General features: G+C 63.0%; 1 protein-coding gene across 6 annotated transcripts in view; it reads left to right on the top strand.

Annotated features, from left to right (window-relative positions):
- The window catches only part of LMF1 (lipase maturation factor 1), a 34,194-nt gene extending 26,938 nt beyond the window's left edge, over positions 1 to 7,256 (top strand). For all 6 annotated transcript variants that reach the window (XM_058680423.1, XM_058680420.1, XM_058680419.1 and 3 more), the window contains 6 exons: positions 2,363 to 2,428; positions 3,507 to 3,674; positions 4,792 to 5,126; positions 5,906 to 6,089; positions 6,208 to 6,320; positions 7,038 to 7,256. In XM_058680423.1, the coding sequence (XP_058536406.1) occupies positions 2,363 to 2,428; positions 3,507 to 3,674; positions 4,792 to 5,126; positions 5,906 to 6,089; positions 6,208 to 6,320; positions 7,038 to 7,224 (1,053 nt within the window). In that variant the 3' untranslated portion in view covers positions 7,225 to 7,256. The remainder of the gene's footprint in view (positions 1 to 2,362; positions 2,429 to 3,506; positions 3,675 to 4,791; positions 5,127 to 5,905; positions 6,090 to 6,207; positions 6,321 to 7,037) is intronic.
- Positions 7,257 to 13,936: the final 6,680 nt, after the last annotated feature.

Raw genomic sequence — 13,936 nt, 5'->3', positions numbered from 1 at the left:
CCACTGCACTGGCAGACGGGCCCCTCCTGACTTGCCCCCCAGTGCAAAGGCGCACTGTTGGTGAGGCCTGAGAACTGAGTGAGGGCAGCTCCTCTGTCGTATCCCCCACCATGTTACCACCGTGCCTGTGGCCTGAGGGGCACAGGGAACAAGGGGTATGGGGCACTTCCAGGCCAGCAAGGCCTCTCAGGACCCAAGCAGGACAGCCGCAGAGCCTGTGTCTGCAGGTGGAGGTCCTGTTTCCACGTGCAGGAGCAGGCCCCAGGCGCATCTTACGGCATGTGCACCCACTCCCCAGAGGCTTCTCTGTAGGCCCTGAATGTCCTGACGAGCAGGGACGAGGGGGCCCTTCAGGTCTGGCCTCTTACTGGCCTGTGTGTGCCTTTTTTTTTTTTTTTTTTTGCATTAATTTTGGGCTGAGAAAGGCTCAAAGAAGGCTTTGTTCCTTTGACACTTATTCTGAAAGAAAAAAATCTGTGGAAAATCTGACACCCGCGATGTGAGGAGAATGCAATTACCTACCACTGAAAGGTGGCTCGGATCTCAGTGTCTCTTATAGGTGTGGAATTTGAGTGACATTTTAATTATTTTTTTTCTTCTTTCCTGGGGGCTGTGGGAGCTGACTGGTGCCCAGGAGGTGCAGGGCGAGGGAGGGGGTCTGGAGCTCCTTTCGTTTCTTTGATTGATTTACTCGGAGGGCAAAGTTACAGAAGTCGATCTTCCATCTGCTGGTTCACTCCTCAGATGGCCACATCACAACAGCTGAGCTGATCTAAAGCCAGGAGCCAGGAGCTTTTGACATGATGCAGGGTCCCAAGGCTTTGGGCCGTCCTCGATTGCTTTCCCAGGCCACGAGCAGGGAGCTGGATGGGAAGTGGGGCAGCTGGGACATGAACTGGCACCCATATGGGATGCTGGTGCTGCAGGCAGCAACTTTATCCACCACACCACAGTGCTGGCCTCTCTGTGGTGCCTCTGGGATCCATGCAAGTCCCCTTTGCAGGACATGACCCTTCTGCTCCCCGTGCTGCTGGCGACCGCAGGGACCAGCTGAGGGCAACCCTGCAGTGTGCAGGTCAGCCTAGGGCTGCCAGATGCCATGCCCAGGGTTCCTGCAGGAGGACTCCCTGGGACTCACCTAGGCCAGCTCCGCTGCTGCCAGGTTGTGCCCAGGGTCCAGCCTGTGGGCTGTGTACCCCCCCAGATCTCACACTCTTCTCCCTGAGTCGTGGGGGTGCCACCTCCCAATCTTCCTACACTGGGCACGTCCCTTCTCCCACAGTCTGCCTTCACCAATGCCCTGGCAGCTGGGGGACCCAGCGGGACATGCTCAGCACTGCCCAGGTGGGTGCCCTGATCAGCAGGACCCAGGTGGACCTCTCACCCCTTCTGTGCAACCAAGGGCTTCCTCCGTGTGCCATGCCAGCAGCCCCATCCACCCCTGTCCTCTGCCCCCAGGGCTGTGGCCGCCTCTTAGTGCACGGTGTCTGCTGGACACGGGTGGCTGTGTCAGTAAGCATCTGAATGAAGACTGGTGGATGGATGACTGGACAGGTGGACCGTCCTGGGGCACCTGCCTGGCCATGTGTAGCTGCAGGAAGCCCTCTGGCCAGGGAGGGCTGGACTTCTGTCGTTCTGTTAGGACAGTTTCTGCATGTTGGGCCATACAGTCCTAGCAAGGGTGGCATGTCACTCACTCAGGCTGTCAGTGACTGGGAGGAAGTGGAGCCACCCTCCCCTGGGCGCTACAGCCAAGGCCGGGCCGAGCATGCGCCAAGGGCTGACCGTGCAGCAGCCCCTCCCTGCAGCCTCCTGCCTGCTCACCGCCCACACCAACAGCTCCTTCGGTGTTCACCACCTCCAGAGGCGAGAACTGGCCGAGCCATGCCCAACAACAGGCCGCGACAGGGAGAGATGCTGCCCTGCCTGGGTCCCCGTGTCCCTGTGTGCAACAGCCATGATGTGGGCTGGGGGCTGTTCCCTGGAGAGGATGTTGAGGGTCACCCCATGTGAGTGAGTGAGGGTCACCCTGTGTGTGCTCTCTGGTGAATGCAGTCATCACCATCATTGCTCCAGGACAGCCCACTGAGAAGGTTATAGGCCACCCGTCAGCCACCTGTCCATGCGCCTGCCGTGCTGCTCTCAGGCATGCTACAGCCACCGTCAGCAGAACAGGCTCAAGCATGCCTCTGTTGGAATTCTTCCTGCATTTTGTGTGTGACGTGGTTTTTGCCCCTCGTGGTTCTTGGAGGCTCAGCTGCCTGGTCCCCTTGTTTCGAGCCCTTCCGAGTCTGTGTGGACCTGGGAGCTGGGCCCTGGCTGTCCTGGGCCTCATGCCATCCTTGCCATCTTGTCTTGGCAGGGGCTGATCAAGATCCGTGGGGACCAGTGCTGGCATGACCTCAGCTGCATGGACTTCCACTATGAGGTAGCAGCTGCCGACTCGGCCAGCTCCCCTGGGCTTTGCTGAGGTTGCCCTTCTTCCTTTCTCTGGCCTGGGGGGCTGGGGGTTGGCTGTGCAGTCTGCTAGGCCAGGCTGGGCCCCTGGCTGGAGTTGCAGCCCTTGGGCGCTCTCCAGAGGCAGGTGCAGGCCTGAGCCTTCTTCCGTCACCTGGGCTCGAGGGCACAGCATCCCCTGGCGGGGGATCCCCCCAGGACAGCAGGGTTCTGCTGTGTCGCCCTCTCCCCCGAAGCCCAGAGAGCTGGCTCAGGCTCGTGTCCATGCAGACAAGGCCAGTGCTGCCCTGGGCCTCTCCCTGCGCCAGCTACTCCTGTCCATGCTGCAGGCAGTACTTAGCTGCCTGACGTGTCACTTATGGGGGCCATGCATGCATGGCCTGTTTCACAGGCCATCTCCCTGCCCGTGAGCTCATGTCACAAGAGCCGTGCATGCGTGGCTCACCTCACGGGCCGTCTTCTTGCCTCTGTGCTCTGGGGTCCTGAGCTGGCTTTGTGGTGGCTTATATGCTGTGACACTCACCCACCCTAAGCCCGAGTTTTGGTAGGCCGGGGGGAGTCACTTGGACACAGAGGATGTGGGGCATCTCTGAGCACAGAACACACCTCTTTTCCATCTTGGCCTTGAACTTGGCTGCCAGGCAGGGAGGGATAAGGCCATCAGAGCCCAAGAGCCAAGCCAGTGCGCTGCCCGCACGTTCCTGCATCAGCCCTGCCTCTGACTCCAGCCTGGCAGGCACGTGTGGCGAGCAGAATCCTGCCCATTGCACAGTCTGCACTCACGGGTCAGGGCCTGTGCCCGTCAGAGGCAGCAGGAACTCTAGACAGTTGGTATTCATCTCCTGGCCCCTCAGCAAAGCCAGGCTGCCTGCCCTGGCCCAGCCCCACAGAAAGTAACAGCTGCAGGCTGGCACTGTCCTGGGGACGTGGCAAACCCACTGCTCAGTGTAGGCGTGGACCCTGGGGCTCAGGACCCACAGCTGGCTGTGGGGGGGCACCCTCCTGTCCACATCCCTGGCCTGGGACAGCTCCTACCCTCTGTCCTGCAGACCCAGCCGGTGCCCAACCCCCTGGCCTACTTCCTGCACCGCTCACCCTGGTGGTTCCACCGCTTTGAGGTGCTCAGCAACCACTTCGTGGAGCTCCTGGTCCCCTTCTTCATCTTCCTGGGGCGCCGCATGTGCCTCCTGCACGGGGTCCTGCAGGTTCTCTTCCAGGTGGGTGCCCATGCCAGGCTGGCCTTGCCAGCTCCAAGCCTGGTTGTCTCTCCGTCCAGGACGCAGAGCCCGGGCTGCAGTGGAAACGGTGTCCTTGGTGTCCATGGTCCCCGGGCAGGGACAGGAGCGCGTGGGGGTCCCCTGGCACCTGTGCTGCTGGGGAGACGCCCTCAGGGCCACCCAAGGGTGGAGACGCTGCTTACCTTTCTATATGGGCTCTCTGCTTGAACCAGCACTTTTTTTCTTCAAGTTTATTTTTAATTTATTTGAAAGAGACACACACAATGGTGAACCAGTTAACTCTTCCATCTGCTGGTTCGTTATACAAATGGCCATAACAGCCAGAGCTGGGCTGTGTAGGTCGGCCTCCGTTGCCTGCCCGGCCATTAGCAGGGAGGTGGATTGGAAGTATCCAGAACACAAACTGGTGCCCATAGGGGAGGCTGGCATTGCAGCTGGCAGCTTAACCTGCTGCATCCCAGGCCAGTCTGCTTATGGCCACGTGGCTGGTCCCTGTACCTCTGCCATGTGGGTGCAGGCCGGGCAGGAACACAGCACCACCTGGATGCCACAGGGTGTCTGCTGCTGATGTAGCCATGGCTCCCCCCACAGCCAAGCGCCGTGTCCCCATGACCAAGTGGCTTCCTCCCTGAGACTTTCCGACACAGGAAGAGCAGCTGTGTTATCATGGGTGTGGGGATGGGACTCCTCTTCAAGGCCCAGTGCTCCCCCGGCCATGTCGGGCTCATCATGAGCTGAAGGCTGCATCTTTCCATGCCCGCCACGTCCTCCTGCCACCTGTCTGTAGGAGGAGCTCACAGCCACCGGGAACCCGTGTGTGTGTGTGTGTGTGTGCGCGCGCGCGCACGTGTCCTCAGGGACTGGTCCCCTGTGACAGCGTGGTGTCGTGAGGCCTGCCCCTCCGCAGCTCCTCCTCTGCGCTTCTCCAGGGCTGCTCGCTCACCTGCAGGAGGCCCAGGGCAGGACATTGGGCGGCCCAGGAGCACTTCCCCTGCAGAGACCCTGGGTCTCACCACCTCCACCTGGGTTGGTGTCCATGCGCCTTGCCTAGCCCCTGGCCCTGTCCGGGCCTGCCCAACGGACGCTGCTCCCGCAGGTGGCCCTCATCTGCAGTGGGAACCTAAGCTTCCTCAACTGGCTGACCATCGTGCCCAGCCTGGCCTGCTTCGATGATGCTGTGCTCGCAGCCCTGTGGCCCTCGGCGCCGGGGGGCCTGCGGGACCAAGTCCTGAAGCTGCAGCAGCAGGAAGCCCTCGGGGCCCAGCCGCCCGCCTATGGCCGCCGGCTGCGGAAGGCAGTCAACGTGGCGCTGGGCATGCTCCTGGCCTGGCTCAGCATTCCCGTGATCCTCAACTTGCTCAGCTCCAGGCAGGTCATGAACACATCCTTCAACCCCCTCCGCATCGTCAACACCTACGGAGCCTTCGGCAGGTATGGGCCTGAGCAAGCTGGGGTCCTGCTGGGGCTCGGGTTTGCCTGTCTGCCTCAGAGTCCACCGCCCGTAAGCAGCAGGGTCCAGGTGCTGGCAGGACAGCGTGTGGGTGCAAGGTCCTTGAGGGCCCAGGTGCCAGGTGGAGTTGGCTGGCAAGGGAGGGGGACCTGGCCCTGTGGGGGGGAGTCAGGGGTCAGTCCCCAGCCCTGTGTGGCCATCAACATGAGACCATGGGATTCTGGAGGCCAACCTGACCCTGAGGAGGAGGGTGTGCAGGCCGGGCAGGGTGCAGGGCCAGCTGCGTCTCAGGGAGAGGTCTTCTATTCATTCACTCCCCAAGTGGCTGCAACAGCCTCGACTGAGCTGGTCTGAAGCCAAGAAACCAGGGGACCCCCCCTTACCCCCATGGGCCTGGTGGTGAGCCCGCCGTGCAGTGTCACTGCAGGTATAGCTGGGTCCCCACACAGCAGGTGGGTCTCAGCCAGGTTGTTTCCTGGGGAAGGGGCAGTGGTGCCATGGCCCTACTGCTTCTTTTACCCTCCATGAGGTCCCTGGGTGTCCAAGAGCATGGACAGGGTCACCTCAATGAGCCAGGCCCTCCCTGAGGCTGGGGTGCAGCTGGCCAGTTTGAGGGGCCTGGCTCCAGGCTTGTCCAGAGAGCAGCCTCTAGGGAGGTGGGGTGTTGGTGCTTGGTGGAGGCCTGGCCTGCTCCCACCCCTGACCTTGCAGCCCAAGATCCCGGTTCCTGGGGGCACCTCCTGACCTGCCTTCCCTGCAGTATCACCAAGGAACGCACGGAGGTAGTCCTGCAGGGCACTGCGCACCCCAACGCCAGTGCCCCTGACGCACACTGGGAGGAATTTGAATTCAAATGCAAGCCAGGGGAGCCCCGGCGCCGGCCCTGTCTCATCTCCCCATACCACTACCGCCTCGACTGGCTCATGTGGTTCGCAGCCTTCCAGGTGAGGGCAGGCTCTGGGCCACGCTGTCTGTGAGGTCAGTGGGCAGCAAGTACCTGAAGAAAGGGGGGTGTAGTGCCCCGGAGCCTGGGACATAGCCACCTCCACTCACCTCCCCCAGACCTACGAACAGAATGAGTGGATCCTGCATCTGGTGGGCAAGCTGCTGGCTGGCGACACCGAGGCCCTGACCCTGCTCGCGCACAACCCCTTCACGGGCAGGGAGGCCCCCAGGTAAGGCCCCTCCCTGGCAGAGGCCAACACCCCGTGGCCGAGGATGTGAGAGGAACATGGGGTGGTGCTGGCTAGGGCAGTGTCTCCCCATGAGCCCCAAGGCACTTGCTCCTGAGGGATGGCCAGCATTAATGCTAGGTGCCCTGTGCAGTGAGGGAGAGAAACGAAGGGGTTTAAGGAGGATGAGAGACGGGAGAGGATCTGGGAGAACCAAGGGTGAGCAGAGATTGTCAGAGATCAGTCGGCTGTGACACCTGGAGCTGAGCTAATCCAGAGCCAGGAGCCTGCAGCTTCCTCCAGGTGCTAAGGAGTCAGGCTGTTAGCAGGGAGTTGGATGGGGAGTGGAGCAGCTGGGACAGGAACCAGCACCCCTGGGGGATGCTGGTGCCGCAGGTGGAGGATTGGCATGCTGCAACCATGCTGGTCTGCCTGCTAATATGCCCCTTTGGGGACAGGTGATGGACCAAGTCCTTGGGCCCTTGCACCCCACGGGAGACCCAGAAAAGGCTCGGCTGTTGTGGGTGTCTGGGACAAGCCTTCCCGGGGAGCTCTCTGGGACAACCCTGAATGCCTATCTGAGGTCCTGTCTCGGATGGTGCATGCCCGTGGACCACACAGGGCCCTGTGGCAGCGGCTTCTGTGTGGGCCACTCGCTGGCTGGCTCCCAAGGGAGGAGGGACAGGCCTGTGGAACCCAGGCTGACTGCTTCCCCCACAGGTGGGTGCGTGGCGAGCACTACCGGTACCGCTTTAGCCGCCCGGGAGGTCGGCACGCCGCAGAGGGCGCATGGTGGGTGCGCAAGAGGATTGGGGCCTACTTCCCACCACTACGCCTGGAGGACCTCAGGGGCTACTTCAGGGCCCGTGAGTGGCCGTTCCCAGAGCCAGTACGCCCGCACGCGTGACAACGGGCATCGAGTGGACACTGTCAGCTGAGGACGGGGAGGAGGAGCACGGCATCCGTGTCCTCAGCCACCCCCAGCCCATCACCCGCTTCGCCTGCGGGCACCTCCTGCAGCGGGAACAGGAACTGCTGCAGATGCTCACCAACCACACGTGCTTTTATTCCTGCAATGCCTGCCCCTGCCCGTCTCTGGGGACACCACGGCCAAGGGGCACAAGCCCCATCTGTGCAGAACCCAGGTGCAGACGGGGGATGGAGTTCCGGCGCCGGGAACAGGGGCCCTGTGTGTCGGGGCCAGACGGGCTCTGAGCCCAATCCCTAGCTAGCGCGGCTGCCTGCTGGGCTGCTGTGTCCCCCTCCCCACTGCACCCCCACTGGGGGACCCTGGGAGCGAGCCAAGCCCCACTTAGCACCAGCCTGAGTGGGGACATAGGCAAGGGTGCCCGGGACGTCCGCCACTGGCCATGTCCTCCCAGTCACCCCTCAGGCGGGTGGGTGCTGTTGGCCTCAGCTCTCAGGGCAGGAAACGGCCCCTCCCGCTGGCAGGCCCGCCAGCCTCTCCCCCCACAAGGCTTCAGTCACGGCCCTGGCAGTGGGTTCCTTCCCCTCCCCCAAAAAACCATGTCAGTCCCAGAAAGTTAGGGCAGGATTCCCCCACACCAGGGTTTATGTGCCCCACAAGAGACCCTAGGATACCCCTATGTGCCCCCTGCCAGGACAGCTGGGCTAACTCTAGAATGCCAGGATGTGGCCACACGTGTGAGTATGAGGACCTAGGAAGGTAGGAGCAGCCAGGCCATATTTGTTGGCAAGGGGCTAGAGCACCCTGGGGAGGCCCAGCAGGGCACACAGTGGACACCCCAGCTTGGGAAATGGAATCTCCATCCAGTGTGATGCACCCCACCCCTTGAACTCGCTGTTCACTGCCCCCACGTGGGCTCTGCGTGGATGTCTGGGGAGCTCCTGCAGGTGGCAGGCAGCACATGCCGTGACTTGGGCATTCAGGAGTGGGCGCTGCCCAGGACCTGGCTCCCAGGGAGAAGCCCTGGGCTGTGTCCCCAACTGCTCCATCCATGGTGGGACCAGTAGCTGGGGGTGGTCATTCCTGGTGGATGTGCCCAGGGCCTCCACAAAGGCAACTTGGAAAATGTCCCAGAGATTCCCCCACGCACACCCTGGGCTTGGACACTGACACCAGGCAGAAGCAGATGGACCCCTGCATGGGCTGGGCCAGCCCCAGGCCGGAGGGCACAGCCAGCCCCAGTGGAGGTTGTCTGGGGCCTGTGCCAGGCCTGCAGCTGCGCCTGTGCTGGGCACGTATTAGCATGTCAGTGCCTGCACGTAGGGGCCAGCTGTCGAACCATGTGGACACAGAGCAGCTCCCAGGCCAAGGATCACGCTGGGGACCGCCCACCTCCCGCCCAAGGCTCAGATGCTCTGGGGCCACGTGGGGAGGCCTGCCAGCCCCACGTCGGTCTCCACCCTCACCGGGGAGTCCGCTCTCACGTAAACTTCCCAGCACACGTAGAAGGGGCTGAATGCGGACCCCAGGACGGGGCCCCCATTCCAGAGCCATAGGCCATCAGTCAGCTATCCTCAGACTTCAGAACTTGGCCCCCAGTCACCCAAACTTAAGAAAGATATTTCCAGAGCCCGGCAGTGTGGCCTAGCGGCTAAAGTCCTCACCTTATGCACCAGGATCCCATATGGGCACCGGTTCTAATCCCAGCAGCTCCACTTCCCATCCAGCTCCCTGCTCGTGGCCTGGGAAAGCAGTCGAGGACGGCCCAAAGTCTTGGGACCCTGCACCAGTGTGGGAGACCCGGAAGAAGTTCCAGGTTCCCAGCTTCAGATTGGCGCAGCACTGGCCGTTGTGGTCACTTGGAGAGTGACTCATCGGACGGAAGATCTTCCTCTCTGTATATCTGACTTTGTAATTAACTAAATAAATAAATCTTTAAAAAGAAAAAAAAGATACAGGGACAGCGGGGGTGAGACGGTTGACAGGCATGACAGGGATTGGGGCTGTGACAGGGTGCCCACCCCTGCAATCACTGCTGTCCCCAGGACTGCCTAGGCGTCTCAGGACCCTCGCCCAGTCTCTGCAGCCAAGGCCCATGCTGTCCAGGGGCCTCAGCTCCCCAGGAAATGACCACCCGGACCGACGGCTGTCCAGCCACAGACAAGCGGGACTCAGGTGAGGCCTCTCCCCATCCTGCAGGCTGCAGCACCCCCTGGTGTCACTAGAGGAGTGCCACAGTCAGACACTGAATTCTGCCCTGTTCCACAGCTGAGGCCAGGACACCTGGACCCCAGGGCACTCCAGGGATGGGCAGGAAGTGGATGAACGGACAAGCCCTGTGGACATACCTGTGCCACACGGAGCCAGGGAAGGCCACACTGCCACGGTCAGAGCTGCAGGGTGACCACGGCCAGGCCCGCACAGAACGCTCCCTGCCTGGCTGCAGAAAAGGCCCCTCCAGCTGGAGATGACACGTAGAGGGGAGGTCATAGGTCGGGCTGGCAAGCCACACACTTGCCCTCATGGTGGCCTGCACCTGTTCCCAAGGAGGAAAGAAAATCCTGCCCACTGCAAGGGGTTCCTGCAAAGAGGGGGTCACCCTGAGGATGCAGACTCTGAGGGAACAGAACCCAAAACAGCGGGTAGCAGCGCACAGTGGGGAGACCACCCTCCCCCCTCCCACACAGTGGGGGGACCACCCTCCCCCCTCACACACACTCTCAGGGAGAGAGCTCTCCCTGCGTCAGCCACCTGCTGTACTTCGAGCCTGGTCTGCAGTTGTGTCTGCCTGTGACTGAACCCACGGAACGCCAGGAAGCATTCTGGCCTCCCACGCACACAGAACCTGAGGCCTAAAGGAAGCCCCAGCCATGGTGGGTACGCACATACTGAAAACAACAAAAAAAAGGGCAGAAACAGCCCTGGCACCTCAGGTAACTTTGTCCTTGTGCATAGAACTAAGAGGTCACCCCGGGGAAGAAGACAGAACACTTCTGAGTAGTGCTGGGATGCCTCAACACCAGAAAACTAACTGCCTGGGCTGAACTTGGTGTGGGAGCCTAGTGGCTAAAATCACCGTGGGATCCCATGGGCCTCTGGTTCTAATCCCAGCAGCTCCACTTCCCATCCAGCTCCCTGCTTGTGGCCTGGGAAAGCAGTGGAGGACGGCCCAAAGCCTTGGGACCCTGCACCTGCGTGGGAGACCCGGAAGGGGCTCCTGATTGGCTCAGCTCCAGCTTTGGTAGTGAACCAAAGGATAGATCATTCAGTCACTCATTCTCTGTAAATCTGCCTTTCCAATAAAAATAAAATAAATCTTAAAAAAAAAAAAAAACTGCAGGAAACGCTCATGGACACATGCTCTGTAGGACAGGAGGGCTGCAGCCCGAGGGGCAGGACGGTGTGCTGTGAAGAGGCACGGAGTTCTCAGCGTGACATTCCCTGAGGGGACCCACCTTTAGCAGGACCTTGTGGGGCCAGGACGCTGGTGGTGACCACTGCAGACACCCACACAAGCAGAAGGATTTCTGCGTGACTCAGTGGGGCTACCCGCTCAAGCACCGCGCCTGACACTCCCGAGACCAGGCCCCAGGCACATAGGTGTCAGCTGGGCCAGGACAGCACGTGGGCTGGACTTCACAGGGGCCGAGGGGTCAGGGGGAGGCGGGGGGACCCACCCCGGGCGCGGCCTGCCCTCCCGCGACACCCACAGGGTGCCCCCATGGACCCTGCGGGGTGTGCCGGGACCCCCGACCCACGGGCTCGGGCCCAAGCCCCCCTTCCTGGCTCAGCACCTGGCCGCTCGGGAGGACACCGCACCCCGTCACGGCGGGCCACGCGTGTCCGCCGCCCAGCCCCGCTCCTTCGCCCACGCCCTCCGCCAGGCGCCCCCAGGAGCTCGCCCGCCCCGCACCGACCGCGGCGAGGGCTGCACCCCGGCAGCTGAACGTCTCCCGGCAGGCTCCTCGCAGCCCCCCAACTCCCAGGCGGAAGCAGGAACAGCGTGGGCACGAGGGTCGCAGGGCGAGGCCGCGGCTCGAACCCGCGCCCACGGAGACCTTACCAGACACGCGCGGGGCGTGGAGCCGCCGGGAGCGCCGTGCGCCTGTGGCGCCACCTGGTGGCGACGGCGTGGACTGCAGCCCGCGTCCCGTCCTGGGGCGCTGCCGAGGGGGCAGCCGGGAAACGCGCCGCGTGGCTGATCACTTGCAGGCCCGGAGGGGGCGAGCAGAGTGCGAGCCGGCCCCGCCCCTGACCTCGCCCACACGCGCTGACCACGCCCACCGTCTCCAGGGCTGCTGTCCGAGTCTTTCCGTGACCCCCGGGGCACTGCGCTTCCTTCCGGTCACTCGCTGTCGTAGGATTCCCGGTCCTGACGTGTAAGGCCGAGGCCCGAAACCCACCGGCGCGCCGACAGCCGTGCCCGACACCAACATGCCCTCAGGAGCCCCGCTGCCCGGTTCCACGATGGCTGCCCAGCGGGATGACTTCCCGGAAGTGACGTCACGTGATGCCCGCCCGGGGCCGGGAGGAGATCCGCACCAGCCCCGCCCTCTCTTTGTCCCCGCCCTGCCCTGCCCTCGTCTCCGGCCTCGCATGCTGCGGTGGCCACTGGGGGTCTCCAGCAGGGATCCCTGCCCAGGCCCTGGAGCCGCGGGAGGCACCGGGGTCTGGACTCAGCATCCTTAGGCTGACAGCCTCCCCGGCGTGGGGGCAGCCATTTCTAGGCCAGTGACCCAGTTAATGGCCTGATTCACGCAAGAGCCTCCGGAGCAGCCGCATAGTCAGGTGCCACGAGGGAACTTTCCTTCCCTCCTGGTCTCGGCTGCAGCCCTGGGAACCCACAAAAGGAGGCCGCATTTCAGCTTCTCATCAAGGCTGGGCTGGGAGCCCCCACACCCACCAGGGCTGCCCTGAGGGACCAGCCTGAGAACAGTGAGCACCGGCCCACATGGGGCAACTCCAGACCCACGGCTGAGTCCGCACTGGCCGTGGATGGCAGGCCAACAGCAGGACGCAGGCCCAGCAGGTTGGCCCACCCAGGTGGGGGCAGTGTGGGACAGGGCCTGAAGCCGCCCAGGGGTCCCGCAGACCAGCCGTGCTGGAGGGGACACTGCAGCCCTCAGGACTCCAGGCAGAAGCCCCGAGCCCCAAGCTGTCCCGAGGGGCTGCAGACTGGGGGGACATCCTGGAGTTTCCAGTGGGCCCCCTCCCAATCCTGGGGACCCAGGACCCCCACCCCAAGCAGTGCTCGCTGTACCCAAGGCAAAGCCCTGGGCAGCCAGCTGTGATGCAGCCCTCAACCCAGATCTTAGCATCTATGCTGACATGTGTCCACCCCAACCCTGCCAGGAGGGGCAGCCATCTGCCCCTGAGACTGCGGACACCAGTGCCTTAAGCTCCCACCCCCTAAATCCATAGTAAAAATAATCCTTCATTTGCCTGATGTGTCCCAGTTCTGCAGGCGCGTCCTGGCCCAGCTGTGCATGCATGCACCATAGCCCTGGGCACAGGTGTCCCACTTGCTGGCTCGCAAGGGGCTTCGGCACTGCGGCAGCACCAGCCACTCCCACATACGTCTGGGCTCCTGAGGTAGGGGTGCATCTGGGACAGCTCAGTCTCGCGGGGGGGAGATCCTTCAGGAGCTGGGTTCTGCCACCTGAGGCACCTGTTGCCAGCTGGAGCCCCCAGCCAGGAGACGGAGCCCACGTGTGTCAGCTGAGCGGCCCCATGGGCAGGAGGGAGGGGCCAGGGTGAACAGGCACAAACAGACACCTTGGTCCCAACTGTGGGCCAGAGCACCCCAGAGAGCTCATGTACCCTCAGAGGGCACAGGGTGGGAACCTCAGCCACCCTCGGCCTTTGCAGACCAGTCCCAGTGTGTCCAGGTTGGCGGGTCACTGCAGCCCCCCTGTCCTCCCAGCCATCGGCCAGTGAGTGAAGGGTGAAGCCAGGACAGGGGCAGCCCAGTCCACAGGCACCAAGGACCTGCCCTGACCTACAGATGAGAGGCCACAGAGGGGAAGAGGTCCCTGACCTGTCTCAGCTGAAGGTAAATTCACCGCAAGCTGCTGCCCACCCCAGCTGAGGCCTGGCCCAGGGCAGGAGCCCACTGCACCAGGTGGCCCTCGCCTGCAGGTTCCACTGGGGACTGGCAGCATGCCCAGCCCTGGGGCGGTGCCAGGGTGCCCAGTGGCAGGAGTGGGCGGGGCACCTGCCAGGACTCTGCCTGCCTCACCAGGCCAGGCTCAGTACACACCACCCAGCCCTTGCCATCACTTCACCCTTGCAATCACCTTCCAAGGTAAGTTACCCAGGAGGTCTGGAGACTGCGGGGCTCTCCCACCCAGCTCGGGCCATGGGGCTGACCCCCAACTCCCGGGGCGGTATGCAGCTTCCCTGAATGTGCTGCAACAGACAGCCCAGCACCACGCAGCACCCACCCGGAGCTCCGAGCCTCAGGCGCTGGCAGGGCGCACGGCTGGGCTGGCTGCTGCAGGCAGGTGGGACCAGGTGGGGGTGAGGGACCCTGCTGTGGGCGGGGAGGGTCCTGTTTACAGGTCTGCTGGGAGTGAGGAGGGGGGAACTCGAGTTCCCTCCACACGCTGCCTGTCCCCCCAACACACACATTCCACCCCCTCCAGGGCTTCCCAAGGCCTGGAAAACAGGTCCCCTGCCCCCCTGAGGGGCC

The sequence above is a fragment of the Ochotona princeps genome, chromosome 24 (genome assembly GCF_030435755.1).
Source record: "Ochotona princeps isolate mOchPri1 chromosome 24, mOchPri1.hap1, whole genome shotgun sequence".
Taxonomy (NCBI): Eukaryota; Metazoa; Chordata; class Mammalia; order Lagomorpha; family Ochotonidae; genus Ochotona; species Ochotona princeps.
This window is presented reverse-complemented; position numbering and strand designations above follow the sequence as displayed.